This window comes from Limanda limanda, chromosome 5, assembly GCF_963576545.1.
Source record: "Limanda limanda chromosome 5, fLimLim1.1, whole genome shotgun sequence".
Classification (NCBI taxonomy): domain Eukaryota; kingdom Metazoa; phylum Chordata; class Actinopteri; order Pleuronectiformes; family Pleuronectidae; genus Limanda; species Limanda limanda.
The window spans coordinates 18,352,891-18,378,588 of NC_083640.1; the positions used below are offsets into that span (position 1 = coordinate 18,352,891).

The 25,698-nt window shown below is 41.2% G+C and overlaps 3 protein-coding genes across 3 annotated transcripts in view; 1 reads left to right on the forward strand and 2 right to left on the reverse strand.

Annotated features, from left to right (window-relative positions):
• Positions 1 to 961: 961 nt before the first annotated feature.
• foxd5 (forkhead box D5) lies at positions 962 to 2,014 on the reverse strand. Its single transcript, XM_061072324.1, has one exon. The coding sequence runs from the start codon at positions 2,012 to 2,014 to the stop codon at positions 962 to 964; it is 1,053 nt and encodes a 350-aa protein (XP_060928307.1).
• Positions 2,015 to 3,736: 1,722 nt separating this feature from the next.
• cbwd (COBW domain containing) lies at positions 3,737 to 20,419 on the reverse strand. The gene is made up of 16 exons (XM_061071223.1): positions 20,335 to 20,419; positions 19,084 to 19,203; positions 18,804 to 18,890; positions 18,215 to 18,311; positions 17,875 to 17,966; positions 16,601 to 16,660; positions 12,920 to 12,957; positions 11,443 to 11,489; positions 10,886 to 10,972; positions 10,357 to 10,401; positions 9,555 to 9,611; positions 6,966 to 7,017; positions 5,151 to 5,219; positions 5,005 to 5,070; positions 4,738 to 4,864; positions 3,737 to 4,354 (listed from the first exon to the last, which is right to left on the reverse strand). The coding sequence occupies exons 2-16, from the start codon at positions 19,181 to 19,183 to the stop codon at positions 4,290 to 4,292; spliced, it is 1,089 nt and encodes a 362-aa protein (XP_060927206.1). The 5' UTR covers positions 19,184 to 19,203; positions 20,335 to 20,419; the 3' UTR covers positions 3,737 to 4,289.
• A 1,876-nt stretch (positions 20,420 to 22,295) lies between these two features.
• Positions 22,296 to 25,698, forward strand: part of dock8 (dedicator of cytokinesis 8) — a 56,269-nt gene continuing 52,866 nt past the window's right edge. Inside the window, exon 1 of the mRNA XM_061070839.1 lies at positions 22,296 to 22,515. Coding sequence (XP_060926822.1) covers positions 22,463 to 22,515 — 53 coding nt within the window. The 5' untranslated portion in view covers positions 22,296 to 22,462. The remainder of the gene's footprint in view (positions 22,516 to 25,698) is intronic.

Genomic DNA, 25,698 nt, shown 5'->3' on the forward strand with positions numbered 1-25,698 from the left:
CACAAACTATGTATTTGATTTATGTGATAAATTGTTAAAGATTTGAAACAATGACATTGCAGTTTGTAGTTTGTTATCTCACAGCATGAAGAAGACGAGGTCAGCATCCGATCAGCATCACGTCTGCTCCAGTCTGTTGGTGAACAGCGCAACCTTGAGGCCGAAAGACAGAACTGAACTTTTTTTTGGTAGATTCAAGAAGAGCCTCAATGTTTTATCCCTCGAAAGATAGATCCTAAATAATGAATGAGAACATGTTTGGATATTTTTTCTGAAATATCTCAATAAAATAATCATGAGATTGAAATACAATGAAACTGTAATAAACATATTATTTATATTAACAAGAGATCATATTTTGTCACAATTAACGGTTTGGAGACTTATTTCAAATTATTAACATTTAGAAACTGAAACAGCACAAATTGATTTGCTTCTTTATCACATCCAGATTTTATTAATGTTAAAAAGCTCAAATTGATAAATTGAATTTTATTTTGAAAAGAGAGCAATCTTATAACAGACTAAATGACTACTTTAATGTATGTATCAATAAGAAAGCTGGCACCTTTATATGAAGACATCAGCATTTATTGGTTGGGAAAAGTAGTTTTTAATTAAGTTTTGTTGTCTCTGTTATTGGATCTAAATCGACAGGATTATCATTACTGTTGTTGTTGTTGTTTTTGTTATACATGCACCCAAACTGCACAGTTTTGTTGGAGACATTAAAACAGAAAGTATGCAGGTATTTTTCAAGACATTTATTTTTACACCTTAATAACAAATAAAAAACACACGTTCATCAACAAGGATTTCCACTGCAGCGAGATTCACAAATATATTACCACTCATCTTATTTACACTCACTTCTTCTTTTATAACTTTGAATGTCAACTCACATAAATATCATGCAATTAAAACATTTCTTTAAGAAACACGTACAGGCCCAGTTCAGTGTTCAGCAGCGAGGGTAGGAGAGTCTGAGCTGCTCGTTGATCAACGCGGCGGTGCTCAGCATGGCAGGAGGGCAGAAAGGAGTCCTGGGGGGCTGCAGGAGGGTCGGCACCAGACATGAGGGTCCCGACATGAGGTGACCGTACACGCTGTGCGGGCCCTGCTGTGGGTTCGGGTTCTGAGAGGCGAAGGGAGAGGGTTTGCTGATGATGCTGTCGATGCTGAAGGAGCACTTGGCCTGCGGGCCCGACTTCGGCTCACTGAGCTCTGACGCGCACACTCTGAAGTCTTTGGCACCACCGCACTTCCCTGGGTTGTTCAGAGTCTGTGGCAGGAGGTGATAGTTGGAGGGAGGCATCATGATGCCCTCCTGCAGGGGCATGTACCGGAGAGGAGCGGTGGGTGGGGGGCTCACCTGGCCCTGCACATAGTACGGCTGCCCATACGGTCGCTGGAAGTTCATGCTGGAGTAAAACATAAGTCCATCTTTGCCAAACTCGGGCTGGTTCCTCTTGAAGCGCTTCCTCCGCCGCAGGAAGCTGCCGTTGTCGAACATGTCCTCGGAAGCCGGGTCCAGGGACCAGTAGTTGCCTTTGCCCGGGTTGCCAGGCTCCCTCGGGATCTTGATGAAGCAGTCGTTGAGGGAGAGGTTGTGCCGGATGGAGTTCTGCCAGGCGGGGAACTTGTCCCTGTAGTAGGGGAACTTGTTGCTGATGAAGTCGCAGATGCCACTGAGCGTCAGCTTCTTCAGCGGGCTCTGCAGGATGGCCATGGTGATGAGGGCGATGTAGGAGTAGGGAGGCTTCACCGAGCTGCTCTGGGCTTTCCTGGACGGCTGTGCGTCTGGGTAGAAGCTGTTCTCACCCTCCCCAGACGAGTCCGGCTCTGAGGAGTCACATTCAGCACCGGATTCTGCTGAGGAGCCCGCGTCCGTGGAGCACTCGTTTCCATATAAGCGTCCGTGGGTTGGCTGATCCTCGCCCACGATGTCAATCTCATCCTCCTCTGTGGGCAAGGCGGCGTGTTGAGAGGCTTCAAACTCACTGGAGAGAGTCATGGTCACACGTGGAGCGGTCAGAACGCGTAGAAACTCTGCTGTGCCAAATGAGGCACCAATGGCTCACCGTGCGTAAAAACCAAAAGCACCTAGTCGTGCGTAAAAGCGCATCTGCTGCGTGGTTCCTCTTGAGCCTGGTGTGGCGGCTGTTTACTGTGATAGTGAGAGCTGGTTGGCTTTATATGTTGAGAGGCTGCAGCCCAGCAGGCCAGTCCCTTTAACCCTGTGGACCTATCAGAGAGGCCCCTCACAGCGGGGAGCAGGAAACCAGAGTACAGGTGGGGAGGGAGCTGAAGTGCGCAGGGCCCATTCATGCAGAGACAGACCAGTTTCAGGAGTGATTTATCTTGTCATGTGGCACATGTGGGATTTATTTGAATTATGAGCTGATACTAAAGAGCAGACAATATATATCCAATTTAAAAGGAGGATAATCACAGCAGCTTCACAGACTCTAAACCTCTGGACGCGCTTTTTACGCACGTTGAAATACTTTGGAAAATCCCTTTTTGCTTTGACTCTGGTTTGTGCTCTCTGGGTTTGGGGAAGTTGTGAGGACACTGCTGTGCCTGTCCTCTCTAATCATTTGATATTACAAATCCCACAGCAGCACAGTCGGAGGTGGGATGCTCTCGGGATTTTTTTAACACCACGCCTAACTCGTGATAAGAAACCAGGTGGCCCCCCTCGGAACCCCCGCGGGTTCGTTTAGTTTGCCACCTCTGGATGCCCGCGGGTGATGTGACCATGAAAATGGCCGTGGTGGGGCTCCCCGCGGCTCGAGAAGAAAGGAGGCAATGGTGGTCTTAACGAGACCATCAGCATCAGAATCGAGAAGGAAACGGCTCAGCTGCTCGGTGCGTTCAGGGCCACAGGGCTCAGCTCCGCTTTACGACCGGCGTGAATAAGCAGCGGAGTCATCCTCAAAGCAAACCGGTTCAACAGCGGATATGTGCCAAAGCCGTGCTGCTAAACCATCTCCATTGCAAATGACCGAGTTGGGAAAAACTCCACCTATTTCCTCACCTGACCGGGCCTACTGTGTGTGTTTGTGTGAGTGTGTGTGTGTGTGTGTTTGTGTGTGGCATGGTTCTCTCATGACTGTGCCTTTGAAAGCATTAACAGCAAATCCCAGAAGATATAATTGTTGTAATTTGGCAAAAAAGCACATTTTAAACGAAGCTGCAGACCAGAAGACTGCACCACACAGTGAGTCAATGCAACAGATAAAGGGGGGCAGATAAAGCAAATAAAAACAATTAAAAAAAAGAAAATATTTCGTTTGCATTGGGGTGAAGTAAAAATATAGTTTTTAATTTAAGATTTATACAAAACAGTAAAAACGGAACTGTTCCACTGTAGAAAGCTGAATAAATAAAAAGGGCAAACACTTAGATTAGATCTCAAAACTATACACGTTTGTGTGGTGCTGACACATTGTAATAATGTTATTAAGGAAACTTTGTTTTACAAACACACTGTTCTGATCATGGTCTGTTCACTGCATGCAAACTTTGAAAAGTCTTTGTATGCGTTTCAAAACACTGAAAGCTAAAATGTTAATGCTCTTTTCACACTTTGTTGAGTATCTTGTGACTTTACCACTTGAGCACGTAGTTGTTATATTAATAGTTTGCTATTGTGAACTACGTACAAATGTTCCCGATGTTAAAAATGTAAAAGTAAAACCTTAACATATATCAGAAAAATGACATCAGCATCTTCAGAAAAAAGATTTATTTTGAATAATTTAAAAATACAGGATGATAAAAGCCAGAAACACGAGCGAGTCTCATTTACAAAATACAGACTTGTACCAGATTTTAAACAGTAAGTGCATCACTACTGGGGCTCTATCCTTTGCATATTGCAGATTTTACAAGGCCGTCATTATTAAAATGCAGCATATTGATTACATTTCTAGATTTTTATGGTATCTTTAGTGAATACACACATTCTTATTTATTTGTTTTATTTTGGGGGAGGGGGGGGGGCATATTTGGTAAGTTTCCAGGGTGTGAAGCACATCACGCAGTATTTAACTCATAAACCAAAGCAAAACACACACACTGCAGCTTTTAAACCTGGTAAAACTACCGTCTTGACCACTATACAGCACAACCATCCTCTGACGCACCTCACCCTCATGAAGGAAAGGAAATAACATCTGAAACACACTGTTCCAGATCCATGGACGAGCAGAGACACAGCTTCTGCTCCTGACTCAGCAGTTTTTTACATGAAGAGGAGAAAAAAGATCTTCAAGCGAATTTCTCTATGACTCCTGCATCACTCTGGAAATGAACTGTTCCAGCAGAACCTCCTTATCCAGGTTCCTACCTGCAAAGAAGAATTTTCAATTTCACTGTACCTGAGTATGATGACAAACACAGATATGGTGGTTGAGGACAAAATTCATATTTTTGCATTTTCTGCAGACTTTTATGGAAGGAAATAATAAATCAGTAAGTTAAAGATTCTCAAAACTCTGATGTAGAATTACAGCAAAGAACTTCAAGTGACAATTCATACTAAAACTACTAAACTTTGAAGATATGAATTAATGTTAATGAACGACAAACAATAGGTGAACATTAGCATTGAACAACTTTATTGTCAACTTTCTGCCAGTGTGATGAAACTCATTGAATTGGCCGCCTTTACAGAGGTGGTTTAATAATTATGTAAAGATAAACATGTGAAAGAAGTGTGTGTGTCTTCACCTATGAAGACCAGTCGGTTGATCCGCAGGTTCTCCTCCCAAAGCTGTGGAGTGTCATTCAGCTCGTACAGCTCGTGGACCCCCTGCAGCATCACTTGGTGGGCGTTAGCTGCAAATGATACTATGCCCTGAAAACACACAAGTCACAAGTCACGAGTGACACATTAACCCGCACTGAATGAAGAATCTGGAGCCGCTTAATACGGATAATACAGCGGCTGTTATTGATCACTGCCAACACCGGGGTGCATACTGTTCTCTAATGTACCTTTAACCGGATGACGGTCATGGGTTGCCCCTCTTTGTTTTTGAACATCTTTTCCCATAAGAGCTCCTGAAACACAAGAAAGTGGGTGTTTACTTTGCAAAGCAGTAAAGGCAGCGGGTGAGCTGAATGATGCAGAGTGTGTGTACCTGGATAAAAATATTCAAAAGGTGCTCAGAGAGATCTCCAGCCACTTCAAACGTCACCGTTAAAATACTCTGAAAACGACACAAACACAATTTTACTGTAAGTCATGGAAGAATTTTGAAAAATAATTAAATTGTTTTCAATGCAATAGTGTAAGAAAAAGCCGAATGTGTGAATGTGATGTAAAAGTAGCGAAACTACTCCAAAGTACTTCATTACAAGTAGAAAAACTTTGTTACAAGAACCTTCCGTTAGCACTGAGGTTTGAAAGTATATACAGTAATAAAGTATCAAACAAAAAAAAGAACTGGGTAATGTCCAATCCAAAGTGTAAGATTTTCTCATTTACACTATGTGTATGTTAACAGAATATTATACTTCAATGTTGTCAAGGTAGAGATACGTTTATGGATTAAATAGACTGTTGGCTAAAGTTTAATCTTCAGGAAATCATTTACAAACTGATCTTTTATCTAGTAGAAGTAACAAGTAACTAACAAGGTAACAAGTAGCTGTCGAAAAAACAGTAATTTGAGTAGAAGTCATGAAATCAAAGTATTCAAGTGAATTTAAGTACCTCAAATTATACTGTAAGCTCACTGCTTGTTCAAGTCTACCTAGTTCCACTGGGTAAGATACACGGATGGCACTTCTTTTAACATATATTTATCTGGGTTTGAGGAATTAGCATAGTCATAATGAAACATTAAACAAAAGACGTGTTTTTTACGCCCCGGCTGATGACTTTGTCAATGACTGTGTCAAATCCCACGACTCCCAGCAACGGCACCTCGCTCTACTTCTCACACTCACACTCACACAAGCTCCCCAATACTTCCTTACAGCATTAAAAGGGCACTTTGCAGATATTTGGGGGGTGGTGGTGGCGGTGGTGGTGGGGGGGTGGTTGTGTTGAAGTGTTAAGGTTACACACTTCCTTGTCATTTGGTATAACAACAGAAAAACAGCATTCTCATTTACATGAAAAGAGCAACATGGGGGAAGGAGGGGGCGGGGGGGTCTGAGGGACGCTGAGCTTCATGCGGGAAAGGGGGACCCGGAGAAAACAGACAACAATGGCGTTATTTGCCCACACAAACAAGCCCTCAGCCCTCTCCTCATCCTGTGATAAAAGTTCATGGTTATAAAAGCACCAACAAGATGCGGCCTAATTGGTGGAAACGGTCATTTGCTCTACAGCTCAGATGAAAGAAAGAAAGAAATGGAACGAGACTAAATGGAGACAATATTTCTTCTCGTAATTCACATCTGCGTGGAAAAGAACCTGACTTAAATGATGTTTGGTTTTGGGAATAAGTTGCATCTCTCTTCTAAAATGGTAGACGTGAGGTTTTCCCGTTCATATCTGACATCCAGTTGTTAGTTACCTGGTGAAATGCAGCCTTTATACCACTTTTTATGACCTGTGGATCTATTCCACCAGCTGCAGAGCCATAATATGTAGCCGAGACTCTGGCCAGTCTAGCCAGTACAGTGACGTCTAGAGAAATTCAATGTCTGTGCCGCCACGTATGACCCGAGACTGCATCTATTTGTAGTGCGACAAGGAAACATCAAAAGCCTCAAGTGGATCTCGAACACAAAACCCAGAGCGGGGAGGGAGTTTTCACTGCGGTGTCACAGCCTGGGGGAATGCAAGGCCCAGATTTAGCCCCAGGAGAATGCATCCCCCCTTTTTTGCAGTCGGTAGGAAATGATGTGTTGAAATAAATTAGCAAACAAAACAAGGAAAACTTGAAGAGAGTAAGTGCAGGGAGCGAGTAAGTGTGAAACAGCTCGGAGCAGACAGACAATACCTTGTCGAGATGGGGGTTCGTCGGTTTCACAAGCCGCAGCTTCTCGGCCAGACTTTCAAAGGAGAGAAGATATTAAAATCCATGAAAGTTTTTTGCAGTTTCATTCAATATATCAGAGTCATTTTTCACTTTAAAAGGCTCCAGAGATGAAAATGCTGCATTTATCACATTCATCCAAAATGTATTCAAAAATACTCAAATAAAACTTTTTAAATATTCTGCTTTTGTTTGTTTCTGTCAGCTGCACAGTGGCATATTTTACACCCAGTGTTTTCAAGGATTTCATTTCCATCTCTAAAGTTTTCACAAGTCCATTTAGAGTTGCGTCATTAAGCACTGATACAGAACACTTTGTGATATACTGTGAGAAACACGTCGATAATTTGGTTCCGTGTCCTCTCTGTTCTAGTGGCTGACATTAGAAGTTATTGTTCTGGTTTGGTGAACGATGGCTGTAGGATTTTACACAGCTCTTAAGTTGATTAAGGATCCCCCAAAAAATGGATTGTAAGATAACTTAAATAATATAAATCAGCATTTACCGAGCTATTTCATAGTCTTCATTAGAATCACATCTATAGTTTCCATTTAGGTCGTCTAGGTCTCAGATAATATTTTACATAGTAGAAACTGTATTTTTAATGTCATGGTCACATTTTTTGTTAAACCCTGTTTTTGTTTTACATTATATCTTCCCTATTGTACATTATTTACTTGTATCTCATTGTCGTTGCTGCCTGTTGTAAAACACAGTTTTATCATCAATGAAGCTTTCAGGCTTAAATAAAGGCTAAAGAAAATGACTGTCTAAAGAACAGTGTCCGAACAAAAGTATGTTTTTTTTACTATTTGTATTTGAGTCCTTGGTCTTTTCTGCAGAAGATGGGTGGATTATACCAGTTTGGACTGTACCATTTCATCTGTGTGTCTCTCACAGTACAGCACAAAGTGTTCTGTATCAGTGCTTAATGACACAGCTCTGAATGGACTTGTGAAAACTTTAGAAATGGCAATTAAACCCTACAAAACACTCACCACCACCCCCAAATAAACCACAGCCCTTGTTCTCCCCATCAGACCTCACAAGGAGGCTAAATGTTGTGTCCAGCAGCTCGAGCCCTGTGTGCTGTTAGTGCCACACAGGCAGAGCGGCGGGGGGCCGCTTCAAACAGCCAGCATGGGCTCGAGGGGAGGAGGGGCCCGGACTCTCAAAGGCAGGGGGAAGACGAGCTGTGTGTTGGGACATGGGGGACTCCTCGGGAGTCAGTGGACACACACAGCTCTAATCCTCTGCAGCTGGTCGCAGAGACACTGACCGAGGGCATGTAAGAGAGCTTTAACACCGCGGCCCGCTTCATTCACATGAAGAGATGAACACTGATGCTATTCATGAGAAAGACATTCTACAGGGGACACAATATGATGACCACCCTGTGGTGTAACAGGGGGACGCTCAATAAAGGAGTCTGTTAATTAGAGAGAAACACGGTGAGCAATAGTATCAAAGACCGTTGGGTACACAGTTCAGACAGGGAAGCAACAAAGGCCGTCGATGCAGCCAAATAAGTTCTTGATCCTTCACGGCAAGTTTTAGAATGGACACCGTACACGAGTACAGTCGATACCAGCAGCAGACACACAGACCACTGACGGAAGATTGTGACACAGCTCGTAGTTTCTATTTGTGTGGAATCTGGGGTTGTCCACATGAGAAATGTTTAAAACAGCATTTCACTCAATATCTATTTTAATTTCGACTCTGGTCTCAGCTCATGAAAATTCAGCCTTGACTATAAGATAACAAGTCCTATGTTGAATGTACCACCTTTACTAAATTCCATTGATTTCATTTAAATGTTTGATATATTCCAAAATAAAACTTTACAATGAAAATCAGGGGTAATATAGGGGTCAGGGGTCTGAGTAGTGCAACATCTTTAAGATTTATTTTCTTCTTGATTCCCCCATCTGTGGAGAATGGGAACGTGGCATGATGGTCTTCTAGAATGAGAGGCGTGACGTGTAACATCATCTGTCCCACCATGCTGGCTCTGCCTTACAAACTGAAACTGATCCGGCTCTGTGACTAACTCAACTGTCTGTGTTAAGAAAGATCAATGGTCCCCCACCTAGTTCAGCTTAACTCTTGCCAATTTCGTTCCTATTTTACACAGGGGAGATTGACGTATTATCTTTTTTATTAATTCTAATTTGACATTTGGAAACATTGCCAAAATACTGCGATTAAAAAAAGTAATGCAGCCTAGAACATGGGCAGGGCTCTGGCACAGGAGTCGTTCCCTGGACCTCAGGATGTTCTGAGCAGCACAAGTATAAACAAACTACATGACAAAGGTTGAACATCATCATCATCATCATTTTTCCACCAGAGAGCAATGACTTTATAATTTCCCCCTCAGCACATGTCTTAGTCTCAGTCAATTTTAGGCATCCTCAAAATATGTTGTCTTAATTTTTTGGAAACGCTGAAACTAGGCTTTAAAATAGAAGGTTGTTTTTGACACTTAAAGACAATTGTTCTCAATAAAAACATTTGGTGAACATGAGAATGGGAAGAAACCGACTCACTTTGCTCCGTCCTTACTGTCGAAACAATGTAGATCCAGAACTTCAGAGAGATCCACCCTGTGAAAGAAGATCAATGCTTATTCACCTTTTTTCAAATTTTAATTTAAACTCTGACTTTGACTTTTTATCTTTAGGTAAAAAAAAAAATTAAGCAAGAAATTCCAACAATTGATTTTTAGCAAATTTGCTTAAAATAACATTCAGGGTAACCGAGTGAAGTGACTTAAGCGAGAAGTTGTGGGAATGTTTTTCCGATTAACCCCTCGCTGCACGCTGTCTTTCATGTCGCCACCCTGGTCTGAACTCTGTGGGGGGGGGGAGCGAAGCCGATTCGAAACACACCCCAACCTTTCATACACTGCTTGTGCTAGCCAGATGCTACTTGGGTGCAACAACACACAACATGCCAACATAAAGCACATAAACACACATACTTGCACACGTGCAAGCTGACACACACGCAACCATGGTGGCTTGAAGAGCCGGGGTCAAGGAGCAAAGACTTGTGGGTAACTGGAAACCATTTGAAGGTTTGGTGTTTACTCAGGGTGCGCCAGTTTGTGTATTTATACGCGTGTGAGTGTTGGGGGGGTTCTCACGAGCAATGTTATGCCTGAACTGCTTCATCTTTGATACGAAGATCTGAGGAGCAGCAGCAGCACGTGGAGCTCATAGAGGGAAACAGGCCACAGAGGAACTGCATGACCTTCTCACACACACACGCACGCACGCACGCACGCACGCACGCACACACACGCACACGCACACGCACACGCAAGTACAAAAAACACCTAACACTTACCTCGATCTCTGGCATTCTAGAATCTTGACGAGACCATTTATCGACCTGAAGTGAAAGAAAAAACGTGAAAGTAATGCTATTTGTAATGTAAACATCTCCTCTAAATGTGAATATACAGCTAATTAACAAAAACCCTGCTAAATGGCACCCAGTGTATATCGCCAGAGCCCAACTGTCCCCTTCACTTCAATCGTGATGCACCAAATTGCACACACATAGATATCAGTCCCCGTGATATGCCTGATTTGTATCCTTATCTACATTATTCACAAAACGACCCAAGAAAACATCCCAATCCCACAAAGAAAAACTATTTCTAGATCCGCCTCCTCAATCCAGTGAGCTCCAAAAGTTAATCTGTTCTTCCTTAGTCATAAACCCCACTTTTCCCACCAGGTTTCAAGAAAATCGGTTCAGCAGTTTTTGCACAATCCTAACAGACCAGCAAACAGCAATGAAAACATGACCTCCTTGGCTTAGGTGCTAGATGAAAGCGGATAATAAGCAGCATCAATTATAAGGTTATGACCTGACAGTGTCTCGAACTCTGCTGAGCTCGTCCTCAGTCACCAGGTCTGTCTTGTTGATAACGGTCAGGTCAGCGAGAGCAATCTGTCTGAAAAGGAATGAAATACAACAGATACAGTTTATTAGGCATCATGATTCTCAATATTACCACTAACATCAGAGAAAACACTGTGTGTGTGTGTGTGTGTGTGCTGAGTGTGTTCAGTTTGGAGGTGAAAACACAAACAGAGACAAAGAATGCGAAGGGTCGTGCCACTGCTCTTTCTTCATTAGTGTATTTATTCAACAAACCCACCAACACCATAGAGCTGCTGGAGGAGGCAGAGAGAGAGAGAGACGTCCAGGGAGACAGACATAGGGGAGACCTATTTAGACCCTCTTTATGGAATATTGGCCATTTTGGGGAAATGCACATATTCCTGTTCTTTCCAACGAGAACCCTGCTAATGTCAACTTGGCAAAACACTTTAAACAATGTGAAAGAACAGACATGGTTCTGTCCAAATTTACCTCAGATCTCATTAAATTGTCTTTTTTTGAAACTCCATTCAAACATACCTGACTGCTTCATTCATGAGTCCATCAGATTTTTCTTCGGCCAGTTGCTACAGAGAGAAAAGATAGTGAACACAAATTACACATGCATCCAAAAAACTAACAAAAAGTAAGAAAGTGCTGAAGCCGACCTTTTTTGAAAAACATTAACGTTTCACTGAACGTAGCCGACATAAAAAGTGGCAGATAGATTGATATAATAAATGCCTGTATTTCATCCTTGTGAACTGAGTGACTTTCTGAGCACATGAAACCTCAGGAGATCCCTTTTCATTTTGTTGCTGTCCCGTGTCCTCTCACCGGGGGGATGCAGCAATTTCATCCAACAGTTTAATATCTGATAACAGAGCGAGCAGGAGGTGTTAACCTGGATCCTGACCCCTGAGCGTCAATCTGACATGAACCTGTCACTGCCCCGATCACCATAGCTTCAACTCTGACTGAAGAAATGACAAAAACAATAGATTAACCGAGTTCTGCTTTGTATTCAATGACCTCTGCATCGAGAGACAAAGGCCTTTCAGAGAGTGTGAGGGGTTAAGAAGCAGGTGAATCTGAAGCCTCTCATACAGACAGATGAGGGGAGAGGAAGGGGAGTGGATGTGACAGTCCTATTAAAAAGTTCACATCTCTGTTATCAATTACTCCTTCACTACGAGTTACCCTCTCATTCTTTCTGTCATCGTTTCCTTCCGTCTGTCTCTTTCTCCACTTGGAGGAGAGATCAGCGCCGGGGCCATGAGATGTGTCACCTCACTGCCTGTGACACCTTCAAATTAGAGCCCATTATCTCGGTGTCACTTATCCTGTTCCTTTTAAATACCACAGGGAGGGTGTGAGTGTGAGTGTGAGTGTGAGCGTGTGTGTGTGTGTGTGTGTGTGTGTGTGTGTGCTGGTGGGACACTCACAAGCTTCATTACTTATTTTGACTTTAAAATCATTTTTGAGCAACGTCATTCTTTAGATGTTGGTGCAAAAACACTCAAATATGCTTCAAAGTTAATGTCAAATGCTGTTTTGTTTGTTAAACAAGTCATAAAGCATATATATAAGTTTGTCGATAATATGAGCCGGTATAAACCTTCAGCAGAAATATTAGGGTCTGCGTCTATGTTTGTGGATGTGTGCTGAAAACTTTGATTTCACAGAATAAATATATCACATAAAATTAGCATTTTCTAAATTACACATCTTCTTCATAACATCATCTCAGGAGTAATTGCAAAACATATATATCTACATCTGCATCTGAAATATTTTACTAATCCATATCGATTGGGCTCTATATATAAATTGTAAGAAACCAACAGTCCAAAATCCAAAGATATAGAATTTACAAACAGGCAGACCAGGAAATATATGCGATTTTCACTTTAGAGAAGGTTTCTAATAAAACAACTATTATAATTGTTGACATTTAACTGTTTCATTACTTAACAAGATACACAATCTCATATGTGAGAATCCACTTATTACATACCTTCAGTCCGTACTTGGCATCGATGACGGTGACGATGCCTGTGATGAACGAAATGTACAAGTTATTAGAATCAGTAAAACGACAACTTGTGCACATTCTGTTGTGAGCTGCCGTCTCCTTTTGGTGTTTAGTTTTGTCTGCTTGCTGCTGCTGCCACCTTCTCAGCTATGTGAGGTAGACTTTTGCTCCGGCAGCCTGTCACAACAGTGCCAACAGCTGCGTATGTGGTGTGAGGAGCAAGACACCGTTCATGCAAACACACACAGAGGGCAGGTAAATAAACTGTGTTACAGGCCAGGTTCCATTTGGACAGGTCACGAAAATGTCTCTTACAAATTGTACTGTTGACCTTTCAACGACAGATGAAGCTGCTTTCGGACATGCACCGAACTCAAGACATTTTCTGAGGCTGCATGTGAGAACGCAAACGTCTAAATCAGTTACTCCAATCCTAAACAATAACGCTGAGGATGAAAAAGAGAAGCCGTAAACGTAGAAGACGCTGGAATAGATGTCAACTTGGAAAGACAATGAGATTTGAGAGCTTTTGGTGATAAGGTGTTTTCTGCAGTCAAGTTCTACCAAGGCACCAGCCCTCATCTGAATTGCTCTTAATATGTGAAAGTCTATTTTCCAGAAATTTTAAAGAGTTTGTGTCTGAAAAAGGCTTGATTAGCCTTCAGAAGAAATAAAACATAGGCATGATTTAAAATGGGATATGGAAGAAATAAAATATTTAGGCGTAATCATTACAAAAAATTTGAACAGATTATACGAGGCAAACTATAATTTGATTAATCAGAATATTAAAAAGGATATTGAACGATGGTCCACCTATCCATTGGATTTTGGCAGTAAGATAAATGTAATTAAAATGAACATGTTGCCTAGATTGCTATACCTGTTTCAAGCTTTGCCAGTTGGGGTTCCTAAACACCAGTTCTTTACCTGGGATAGACTTATTTCTAGGTTTATCTGGGATGGAAAGAAGCCTAGAATAAGATACACAACACTGCAGTTGGCCAAGCATAAAGGAGGAATGGCACTCCCAAATCTCAAAGATTACTTTTATGCAGCTCAGTTCCGTCCCCTTTTTCTGTGGTGTAATGATAACTATTTTGCTAGATGGAAGGAAATTGAGACATATGTTGAGGGTTATCAGATCCAGTCGGTTTTAGGAGAAAAAGAAATCCCCCTATTAGTCAAAAGTCAAATAGATTCAATAACCTCCGGCTCACTGGAGTTTTGGTTTGATTTTGTAAGGCAATTCAAACTAAGGAAAGACCAGAAAGCACTTAGACGGTTAGCCTTTGACACTCAATTTAGACCAGGAGAAAATGATGCCATATTTAAGCAATGGGGAGTAAAAGGTATTAAGGCAGTGTGTACACTGATGGAAAAAAACAAAGAATTACAGACTTTCCAAAAACTAAAAGAAACATTTTCTCTTCATAATCGGGACTTATTTAGGTATATACAATTTAGAGATTATTATAATAAAGAATTGAAGATGGAAATTTCTCACGAAATAAACCCAGTTATAAAGAATATGATCAATGCATATAAACCAAATAGTAAAAGTGTAAAAGTAATCTCCATGTTTTATGACAGTATTATGGAATGTAAAGGCTCTTATAAACTTCTACGTATCCGTTTCTCGGAGAGGTCTCAGCGGGAGACAAAGTGTCTTTTTGATTTTTACTTCTCCGACGACTATCCGTCTAAAAACAATTCCCCGCCAAACCCATAGGTGGCGCAACGGAAGACGAGCTCAGAGAAGCCTACCCCATTTGGGAAGAAGAAGTCCACGTGTCTCTGTTGACATGTTAGCTTGCGTCCCACACACTGAACCATGGCAACTAACAGATCTAAATAAAGTGACACCCAGCGTGTCAAGATGCTGATGTAATCGTTTCTTAGCGCAGCGGTTCCCCGGTCTTGTTTCCGAACTGTGTTGCTGATTCCACAGCTTGAATCTGCTTGAGGCTACATGTAGCTAGAAGCTACCCGGACCTAGCTCCCCCCCAGCTTCCACACACAGTCAGCAGGGACTCCCGGCACTAACTACTACCCAGTGTTTGCTTCTAACCTGATTATAGAAACAGTGTCATGATAGAAGTGGAATTAAAGTCGTGACGGCGGGTTCTTGCACTGTTACCACCGCAGTTAGCATGGTGGCTAGCCTAGCCCGCTAGCCTAGCCTGCTAGCGCCGTTTTGAAAGCTCGTTATAACCGTATGTGACCGTGCACACATGCCCTCAGTGCTCTAACGAGCCACCGTCAGCCGGACAACTCCGCTGGCTTAACACACACGTCACATTAATCGTAGAATCATAGTTGAGTTCGTGTTTGTTGCTACAAGTAAACAGAAAGTTTGAGGTCCGGAAATACGGAAATGACGTCAAACGGAAATGATGTCGTTCGCGGACCAATCACAGCCAAGAGCGGTCCGTCGGGTCTCCAAAATGAAGACGGATAGTTAGAAAAATCAGACGTGTACGAAAAGCTGTCGGAGGCGCTCGGAGAGGACGTTTCACGACGGATAGGGCGGTCTTATCTGTCCGTAATAGAAATAACGGAGAGGCATAAATTGGCCTTTAGGGCAACTCAACATTGTATCTAAAATTAAGGTGGGAAAAAGAATTAAATGTAGACATTTCATCAGATGTATGGTACGATATGTGTGAAACTCAACATACTTCCACAAATTCACAACAACTGAGGGTTTTCAACTGGAAAAATTTGGTGCGGTTTTTTATTACACCTAAAATCAGCAGTAAAGCATCTTCAACACCCCAACCATGTTGGAGACAGTGTGGCTGCTTAGACGCACACCACACGCATATTTTTTGGAGTTGTGAAAAACTGAAGTCATTTTGGAAAGAGGTACATTTAATCTTAATTAATGTGCTTGGATATAAGATCCCTTTGTCATGCACTGTCTTGTACTTAGGTCACATTTCACTGGTTACTCTACAGATACTTGGTAAAAGTACTCCTTACAGCAGCAAGGAAAACCATAACTAGAAGCTGGTATAAACCTGATTCACCTAAACAGCAACAATGGTTTGATGTCATTCAGGAAATAAGGACAATGGAACGACTGACTTATGTGATACGTTTGAGGTTAGATTTGTATGCTAAGAGATGGCAGAAGTGGATACTTTACTTCGACGAACTATAAGGACACTGGCTCACAGTCTGTTTGCATTCAAGTGTAAGGCAGCTACTTGAGCTGCGCTTAATCTTTACATAGGTATGTATTTCATCTTTTTATCTACACCAAGTTTTCCCGCAGGCTCCGTTTTTGTTTGTTTTTGTTATAATTGTTTGTTCATTACTGTATGTTTGTTTTATCTGCACTGAATTAACATCTGCAAGTTGATCTTACTATGTGTAGTTGTGAATGTGCTAAAAACTCAATAAAAACTAAAGTTTAAAAAAAAGAAAAAGGCTTGATTGTGTTATTAGCAAGGAAATGCTTGATTTGTGCTGCATTTTCAAGTAAATCAGTCTAATGAAGCCATTTAAACACCACCAATAATCAGTGTAATGATTTAAATGGCAGCATTCAATTACATACTTCATTTAATGTTACATATGACAGACCAACGACATGTGAGAAATCATGGTTAGTGCAGAAAGCAAAGTGAGACAGAGCATCAGGGACAAATTTCTCACCGTCCAGATAAATGTCACTGCCCAGCTCTGCGTCGACCCAGAACATGGAGGCCACAGCGCCTGCCAGAGGATATGGAATGTTGTCTTAGATATAAACGACTGATTTAATGATAAGATAGATATGCAGTGATCAGAAAATTGTGATTATGAATATTTACAATGTAAAAATGAATTCAGCTATTAATGATACAATAAAGTAGCATATATACAAAGTGTTCAGTACTCATGAGCAGCAAATATTCACATTTTAAAACCTGGAACCAGAATACCTGGCATTTTTACTTCATAAGAGATGTCTGGTTGATTGATTACTACAATCATAATTTATATATTAGCGAAATCCTCATCCTCAGTAGTTGTGTTTAAAGTCAGTACTTTCTGGAAGCCTGCATGTTTTTTTCTGGCTGAGCTTTGTGGAGCAGATAAAACCAATATCAGAGGCTTTCAATTGTTTATCTCCTGCTCGTACGTTTGGTTTGTTTTCGATTTTCCTGTGAAGGCGGTTATTACAAGCCCCTATGTTCCCGTGCCAGCCACAGCTTGTTCACATAATGCCCTTTTCGTCAAACTGCCGAGCGAGAATAGGAAAGCATTGTAAATATTTGATGGATGCCTAATGAAAACACAGTTTTTGAGTGGCATGTTTCACATAACCCATCCAACCTCCTCCTGAAGGGAAGGGGAGAATCCCTCGAGAGCCCTGGTGATTGACAGTGCCGCTGGAGCCAATGACAGACCTGTCCTAGCTGATAACAAGCCTGTCTCAGCCAATGACGTGGCAGAGATGTGAGGACAGCCTTGAGTCTGAGCCTTGCTCCATTGGTTCCGTCTGTGGGGTCAAGTGGTGTGTGTCTGCCCGTGTGTCTCCCACCTCCAGACACCTGTCAGTTAGCGACACACCCCGACCGCCACAGCCCTCTAATCGCCTATTATTGATTTCCTGATTCAAACCTGAGAGCTGAATGGACAGATAGCTTTTTGTTTTGACTGCCTTGATGTAAATAGGCTCCTTGGATTCACAGCAGCACAAGTCTGGAGTCACAAAATATTTCACTTCTGATGTGAGTTTTACAAAGAAATCTCAAGTTTTAAATATTTACACTTATGGAATTGAGATTAGTAAGATTTAAAAGACAGAACAGACTCAGGAGCATCAGAGTCCAGAATACCTGTTGAATGCAGTCTTAACCGGTTTTATTTTAGTTTTAATATTTGAAACTGTGGTCTACTAACACATTATTTTTTTCCAATAACTACTCTTGCAAAACTCGTACCTGGATCAGCGAGTCCAGTGGTTTCTAACAGGATGTAGTCAAACTTTCCTTTCTTCTCCATCAGGTTCTCAATGGCTTTGAGACCATTGTCCCTGAAAACATCGAAAAAAAAGGCAGAAATGGTTTTCAAAGGGCAAATGCAAATCTCATATACAAAATGCCCACAACATTTCTAAGGTGACATTATATAAAAAGGAAAACAAAGCAAGACAGTGGATATAGCGCCTCATTAACACATACATGTAAGTTCATACATATATTGAATTTGTGACAAAAAACACATAACAAGTTAGAAGCAACCTGTTAATTGAAAACAATATGAGACGGTTAATCTCCATACTTGACCGAGCAGCAGAGGCAGCCATTTCTCAGCTCCAGCCACTCCTCATACAGCTCCCCCCCCTGGCTCACTGCGAGGGACTTCTCCAGGGCACTGCCTGCAGAGGGAGGAATTACAGTCACTGATACAGAACGATGTCAGTCTGCTGTCAGGAAATATAACAAGAATTAATGGGGAAATCCACAACTTTCAAAAATTAAAGCCAGGATTTAAAGGGAAACTGGATTTGAAAATCAGTTCAATGAAAAAATGCCAGCGATTCTTAGCAGAAAAACGGTGCAACACTGATACCATAAAAAAGATGACAATACGTGAAAATTGTACTGAGGTCAATGTGAAAATAACGTATAATATCTGACAATCTGTGGTACATGGGGGAAAACTCATTTTACAAAGTGCTCTGGGTTCAAGGCAAAACGTTACTCTGCTGTCCTCTTGTGGAAATATCTGGAAATACAACAATCACCCTACACCACGTTTGTAATTTATAATTAATATAATGTTTTATATGTGTGTAGGGCATCTTCTGACTAAAAAAGAAAGTTGTGAATATTAATTTGTTGTTCTCCAAAAGACACGATGGGTTTACCCTCTCCAAATTCATTTAGTATGACGGCGATCCGCTTGTTGTGCTGCTCTGTTAATATGTAGTTCAGGAGCGTGGTCTTTCCAGCACCTACAGAGAAACAGGAAAACAACGGATTTGTAAGCAACACTTACAACAGAACACATTCTAAAATCATTATGAGAGTGAACAATAGCCTGGTCTAGGATCAGAGTTGCTATTGTTGTTGAGGAGGATAGACTGTGGTATTATAATCCAGTTGATAATCGTACTAAAGCCGTTTGTAACACAGACAGTCTCTCACCCAGGTAGCCTGTGATGATGGTGACAGGGATCTGCTCTGCAGTGGCACCAGCCTGGGCGGCGATGGGCACCAGCTCTGGGCAGTCATCGTCCTCTTCCATCACAAGAAACACAGCTTGTCCTGCAGGGGCACAAAATGGAGCTGATGAGATGAATCTGTACAGAGAGACACATTACAAGCAGCCAGTGACAGATTCAAGTGTAAATAAGAAAACTGGAAAGAATTTGATGTGGTCACTGACACTTGAGTCATGTGTAGAAGTGTTTCAATATATTTTTCATCAATTGCAATAAAGCAATAGCTCAAAATATATCGATATATTGCTTGTGCATTGTGGGAGCAAGGTGAAGAGGTATAACACATAATTGGTTTTAATGTTACAACTATAACTTTGCTAAGCTTCCCTTTCTGGAAGGAAACTTGGCACAGATCATGTTCAGATGTTGTGCTGTGGATTTGTCTGTTTCCTGTACTTATTTGAAATTCATAGGTGACCGGCCGTTTGCGGCTGAGGCCTCCATCCATCAGATCTGCTGAATCTGCAGTTAGCTTTGCGGGATATGTATTTTTATGAATTATCTTCATTTCTTTTCTTGTATGTGTCGTTGTCTGTATGCATGTTTGAATATATGTATGTATAGATGAATATAGTTATTTGTGTAAACCTTATCTTGTGTGTTTTAAAAAGCGCTATACAACTGAAGTATTATTATTACTATTATTATCTGCATGATTTCATATAGGATATTTACTCTAAAATTGTAATTTTCGAAAGCAGAAATCTTTCTTTTAAGTTCCATCTTCATTTATATTGAACAACTTTACTGTTGCTTGCACCTGTACAAGAATCTCACATTTATTACATGATAACAAGTTTCTTCTTCTTCTTCTTATCATTCTGCGCATGACATTTTCGTACAGGGGCAAGTTTTAAGGAATTAAATAAGAGTAATACTTATATGATTGTTGTGTAAAAGGCAACGTACAGATTCTTTACAGCCTGTATCACTTGTGACAATCACAGTCAGATTCAATGACCTGTCAGTCTTCATCCATCCCTAATAACAAGTCATAACAATACAGAAATCATAGAAGAAGAACATGAAGGACTCAGTCTAGTTCTCAGTAAATAAACAGTGCAGGAGCATCGCATAGAAAACGTGGATTTCACATCCTTCCTCCTGCTCAATGCGACACGACAGCACAACACAAGCGACAGTCGTGGTTTCACGGAGGCTGGAGAGAAATTACCTGTTGTCGATGTTTAAGGTTTTCAACACAAACACTGTTTCCCTGATGAGCTGCAGAGGATTCACCGTGGACGCCAAGCGATCTGACAACGTGCGACACTGTTGAGGCTCCGCTGGAAACCCTGACGCAGAGAGAATGGTTCCGCCTCATGTTAGTTCACGGTCAGTCCGCAGAAAGGAAACAACCTGGTTATAAACACCACAGAGTTGGACCCTGAAGAGATTATAGATTTGTAAAACATTTCTTGATGATATATTCACAAATATTTTAAATTTTCCTCATTCTCATAGGCAGGTTTATCGAAGAGATTGAGTGTGATGACACGCTTTTACCATGAGGGGGCGGCAGAAAGTAGTCCCTGCTTCAATCTACTTTTCCTACAAAGTAATTTATATAGTTTAGAAGTTAATTAAACAAACAAAACAACTATTGGAAACATCACATCCCACCAAAATGATGGCCAACAGTTTCACAGTTGGGAATTCATAATAATAATAATCAACAGAAAACTACACAATTAAGTAAAGATCACCTGCAGTTGTTCAGGTTGCACATCAAAATGTCACTTTAGGGAGGAGTTACCAGATTTACTGCCCATGTTGATGGGTGCGACCTTATTGTCTTGTAGCCACTGATGTCTAAACTCAGTTAATATTTCCCTGTGCTGTGCAATTCAGTGCATCTCAGAGTCAACTTGTTTGAGAGGTGAAAGGAAAAGTAAAACTTTGGCAGGCTCAACATCTTATATGATGCCATCTTGTATCTGATAGACTAAAAAATGTAAGAGTAGTGACCCGACACCCTGTGCTGTAGCTGAGAGTAATGATCTTACATTTATTTTGTCACCCTATGTTTTGATTAGAAAAAGAGAATCGCAAAAACAATTTATTTATAGGAACAAGATCTTTTTCTACGTCTTGAGACGAATGGGTTGGATATGGGTGTAACTTCTGTGTCTTTGTATCTATCTATCCATCTATCTATCCGTCTGTATGTCTATACATATCTAGTACTATAGCACTATCTATCTATCTATCTATCTATCTATCTATCTATCTATCTATCTATCTATCTATCTATCTATCTATCTATCTATCTATCTATCTATCTATCTATCTATCTATCTATCTATCCATCTGTCTGTCTATATATATCTAGTACTATCTATCTATCTATCTATCTATCTATCTATCTATCTATCTATCTATCTATCTATCTATCTATCTATCTATCTGTCTGTCTGTCTGTCTGTCTGTCTGTCTGTCTGTCTGTCTGTCTGTCTGTCTGTCTGTCTGTCTGTCTTTCTATCTATCTATCTATCTATCTATCTATCTATCTATCTATCTATCTATCTATCTATCTATCTATCTATCTATCTATCTATCTATCTATCTATCTATCTATCTATCTATCTATCTATCTATCTATCTATCTTTCTATCAATCTATCTATCTATCTATCTAAGATTCTTTCTACGTTTTGAGACAATTTTTTATATCAAGAACATGTGAGGGGATTATAAGAACCCTGGGTACAACTTCCCTTTCCTGCAAGTTTGTTAGCATTTGTAAGCTACGCTACCACTATTGTTAGTGTTGTTGTTTAACATTTCCCTGATAGCATCATACTGGTTACCCATTGAGAAAGTTTGCATCTATCTGTGCATACAAACATTGAATTCAAATTTGAATAGATTGACTATCAACTTTATTACGGAGACAAAAGCTCCACAGTTATATACAAATGAAGTAAAATACAAACAGGAACATGTAGAAGACAGAAAGTCTCTGAGACCAAAACAAGTGCACAAGCTCATTGAGCCAGCGAGGGAGCGCGCAAGACTCATCCCCTCCCTCTCTCTCTCTCTCTCTCTCTCCCGCTCTCTCTCTCTCTCCCGCTCTCTCTCTCTCTCTCCACACACGAGGATGTCTAGTCGAACGCGGAAGTGTCCACCCAGCAGCATCGAACCTGTGGCCGCAGACTCCATCATGACGGAGGAGCAGCAGCGGAGAGGAGGCGGAGGAGGAGGAGAAGCGGAGCGTCAGTGACAGAGAGGCGGTGAGAGAGAGAGCAGGCGAGGGGGAGGATCCGACCAGCAGCACCGCTCCACGGAACTGGTCCCAGTCACATGGCTTCACTGGGAAGCGCAGAGAGACGAGCCTTCGCCCTCAAGATCAACAGGTAACCACCGACACCATCATAACACTGACAGCGGGGAACTCCTGCTGGTGTTCGGCTGAGGAGGTGAACTCCTACTGGTGTTCGGCTGAGGAGGTGAACTCCTACTGGTGTTCGTCCGAGGAGGTGAACTCTTACTGGTTTTTGGCTGAGGAGGTGAACTCTTACTGGTTTTTGGCTGAGGAGGTGAACTCTTACTGGTGTTTGGCTGAGGAGGTGAACTCTTACTGGTGTTCGTCCGAGGAGGTGAACTCTTACTGGTTTTTGGCTGAGGAGGTGAACTCTTACTGGTGTTTGGCTGAGGAGGCTGAACTCGTACTGGTTTTTGTCTGAGGAGGTGAACTCCTGCTGGTGATCGGCTGAGGAGGTGAACTCCTGCTTCCTCCCCAGAGGTTTGGCTCGCTCCTGACAGTTCAGGGGATTCCAGAGTTGGAGCAGGCAGCCACATGTTGTGAATGTTAATGCTGCAGGTTACTTCACAGAGGAAAACAAAGAGCAGTCAACTTTACTTTACAGCAGCCACATGTACTATACTTATGCACTATTACAGTACATATGTACTATTACAGTACTTATGCACTATTACAGTACATGTACTATTACAGTACTTATGTCCATGTGGTGAATCATCTTTATGTCAGTTTCTCCCTTGTTGGCTCATTATTTTATGGGGCACCGATAATAAAGCTGCACCTTATGTTTAACATTAACATCTAGATTTCACATTGAACATTTAGATCAAAAATTTGGATTAAGATTTAACATCGGAAATTTAGATTTAGAATCAATGTTTGCATTTAGATTCAACATTTAGGTTTAAATCTTGAATTTATATATACCTTTGACATTGTCATCACTTTCAATATATATTTTTTTACGAAAGAAGCAAATATGACAAAGTACCAAAGTAAATCTGGATTCTGAATTCACAGCTGTACATATTATTTTCATTAACCAAACCTCTGTGAACTTCCCACACAAAGCCGACAGAATGTTGCTAACTGTTCCATTTCCTCCTCGTGAGGATGCTGATTCTATATCTAGTGTTTCTAATATGATCCTTTCCTGTGATGTGTAAGGTCTGACGAGTCCATATAGAGCTGCTATGAAAGGAGAGGGGGAGATGTGGTCATAGTTCCTGCTGTGAAATGGGCCAGGTGTGGAGGAAGTGTGCACATGGAAGTCTATTGTGTGCACCATGCCTGTTGTATAGTAAGACTCATTACTACAAATACACTAATTTGACCTCACGTGGCACATGGGCATATAAAAGTGTCTGCAGAGCGGCTGGTGTAACAGCAGGTCAAACTCAGTGTCTTGTTCCAGAGAGTGAGATAACAGTGCATTGGAGTTCATTCACTCTGAACTGCAGGAGGACAGATGTGGTGATTTGTTTTGTTTAAACTGAGGACATTGGATCATGAGGAGGACAGTGTCTATCTATCTATTTATCTATCTATATAAGTATCAGTCTGTCCATCTATCTATCTATCTATCTATCTATCTATCTATCTATCTATCTATCTATCTATCTATCTATCTATCTATCTATCTATCTATCTATCTATCTATCTATCTATCTATCTATCTATCTATCTTTCTATCTCTCTCTATCTATCTAAGTATCAGTCTATCTATCTATCTATCTATCTATCTATCTATCTATCTATCTATCTATCTATCTATCTATCTATCTATCTATCTATCTATCTATCTATCTATCTATCTATCTATCTATCTATCTACATTTATTTCTATACTTCTATTTATTGTCTATTGTCACATCTAAACAAGGTTACAAATGGGATTCTTCCGCAGTAGAAGTAACATACTCTGGTTTTTAAAAGGTAAGGGAAATGGTGGATACTTGCTGAGCTTTGCTGAGCTGAGCTGATCTCAGCTGCTGAGGGATCTTTGGTCAGAGCCTGAATCCAGTGATGAGGCAGCAGGACGACGCTGTAATGTAGCAAAACATCGTGTTGTGGAATGTGTAGTTTCATGGTGTCGACCAACACAGCCTGTCAGTAATGATGCAGGAGAAACAATTTTTTTTAGAAACTCTTCAATGAGTTCCAGTGAGAAGAATCTGTTAGTTACCAAATATTGAATCATTGTATTTTACTTAGTAACATTAATGAGTATTATATAATATAGAGCTACTTGAAAGTAACATAATTCCAGACTGTTAATAATGTGAACAGAAAGGGGAGGTTCTGATCTAAGGAGGTAGAGCGGGTCGTCCACTAACCAGAAGGTCAGTGGTTTGATTCCTGGCTCGTGCATTTGTTAATAGAGGCGCAAATGTGTGCATGAATGGGTGAATGTGACTTTTACTGTAATGCGTCAATAAAACTGGCAAAGGGCTATATAAATGCAATCCATTTACTCAGAGTTGGCTTATTTTGGGTCGGGCAGACAATAAGCACTTTTATATGTGAGATTTTGAATGAATGAAGCTTTTTGTCCATTATTATGAAAGCAGGCAGCAGGGTGGTGACAGGAAATGATGCAAGAGACAACGGGAGTGACCTGCAACATAAGTCTCTGGCCGGACGCACTGATACTCTGAATACTTGCGTCACTGTCTCAGACCCGTGGGCCCCCAGTCGACCTCCATACATATCCATATCCATACAAGACACTGCATGTGATGAAAAGTCGTGGATGCATTGGTGACAAAAATCATGTCAAATCATATCAAATGTCAAGAGGAACAACTAAGCAGATCATATCAATAGACAAAGAGGAACATTGGTCACATGTTCAAACTCATGTATGCAGTACGTTCTGCAGCAGGCTGAAAAAACCTGTTCATTGCCTCACAGACCAATACAAGGATTATTTATATAGTTGCCTACAGGTATTTGTTAAAGAAGTAAAGTTTATTTGTTCACCCATAAAAATCCTATATGTTCTCATGTGGTTCCTCCATCGTTCTGTCAGGATGGCGTGAGGAGGAAATCCTGCACCCTGTGGACACTTTGCCTCTGGTTTCACTTCACTTTTTTTACCCGTGGCAGTTTTAAATCAGGAAATGTGTGTTTCTTCATAGTGTAACACTAAAACACTTATTAATCGACCCCTGAAAGTGAAGTTTCTTTGCTGGCATATGGGAACAGGTGTGAGGACAGCTGTGGATGTGGGGCCTCTGTTGTTCAATGCTCTTAAGCGGGTGGGGGGGGATCC

What these genes read in the sequence shown, in the direction of transcription:
- foxd5 (XM_061072324.1), bottom strand. Translation starts at nt 2,014, where the DNA reads ATGACTCTCTCCAGTGAGTTTGAAGCCTCTCAACACGCCGCCTTGCCC.
- cbwd (XM_061071223.1), bottom strand. Translation starts at nt 19,183, where the DNA reads ATGGAAGAGGACGATGACTGCCCAGAGCTGGTGCCCATCGCCGCCCAG. An exon ending in CACTGGACTCGCTGATCCAG is followed by an intron (nt 16,661 to 17,874) that starts GTACGAGTTTTG and finishes ATCCTCTGGCAG; the next exon opens with GCGCTGTGGCCTCCATGTTC. An exon ending in CAGTGACATTTATCTGGACG is followed by an intron (nt 12,958 to 16,600) that starts GTGAGAAATTTG and finishes CGTTCATCACAG; the next exon opens with GCATCGTCACCGTCATCGAT.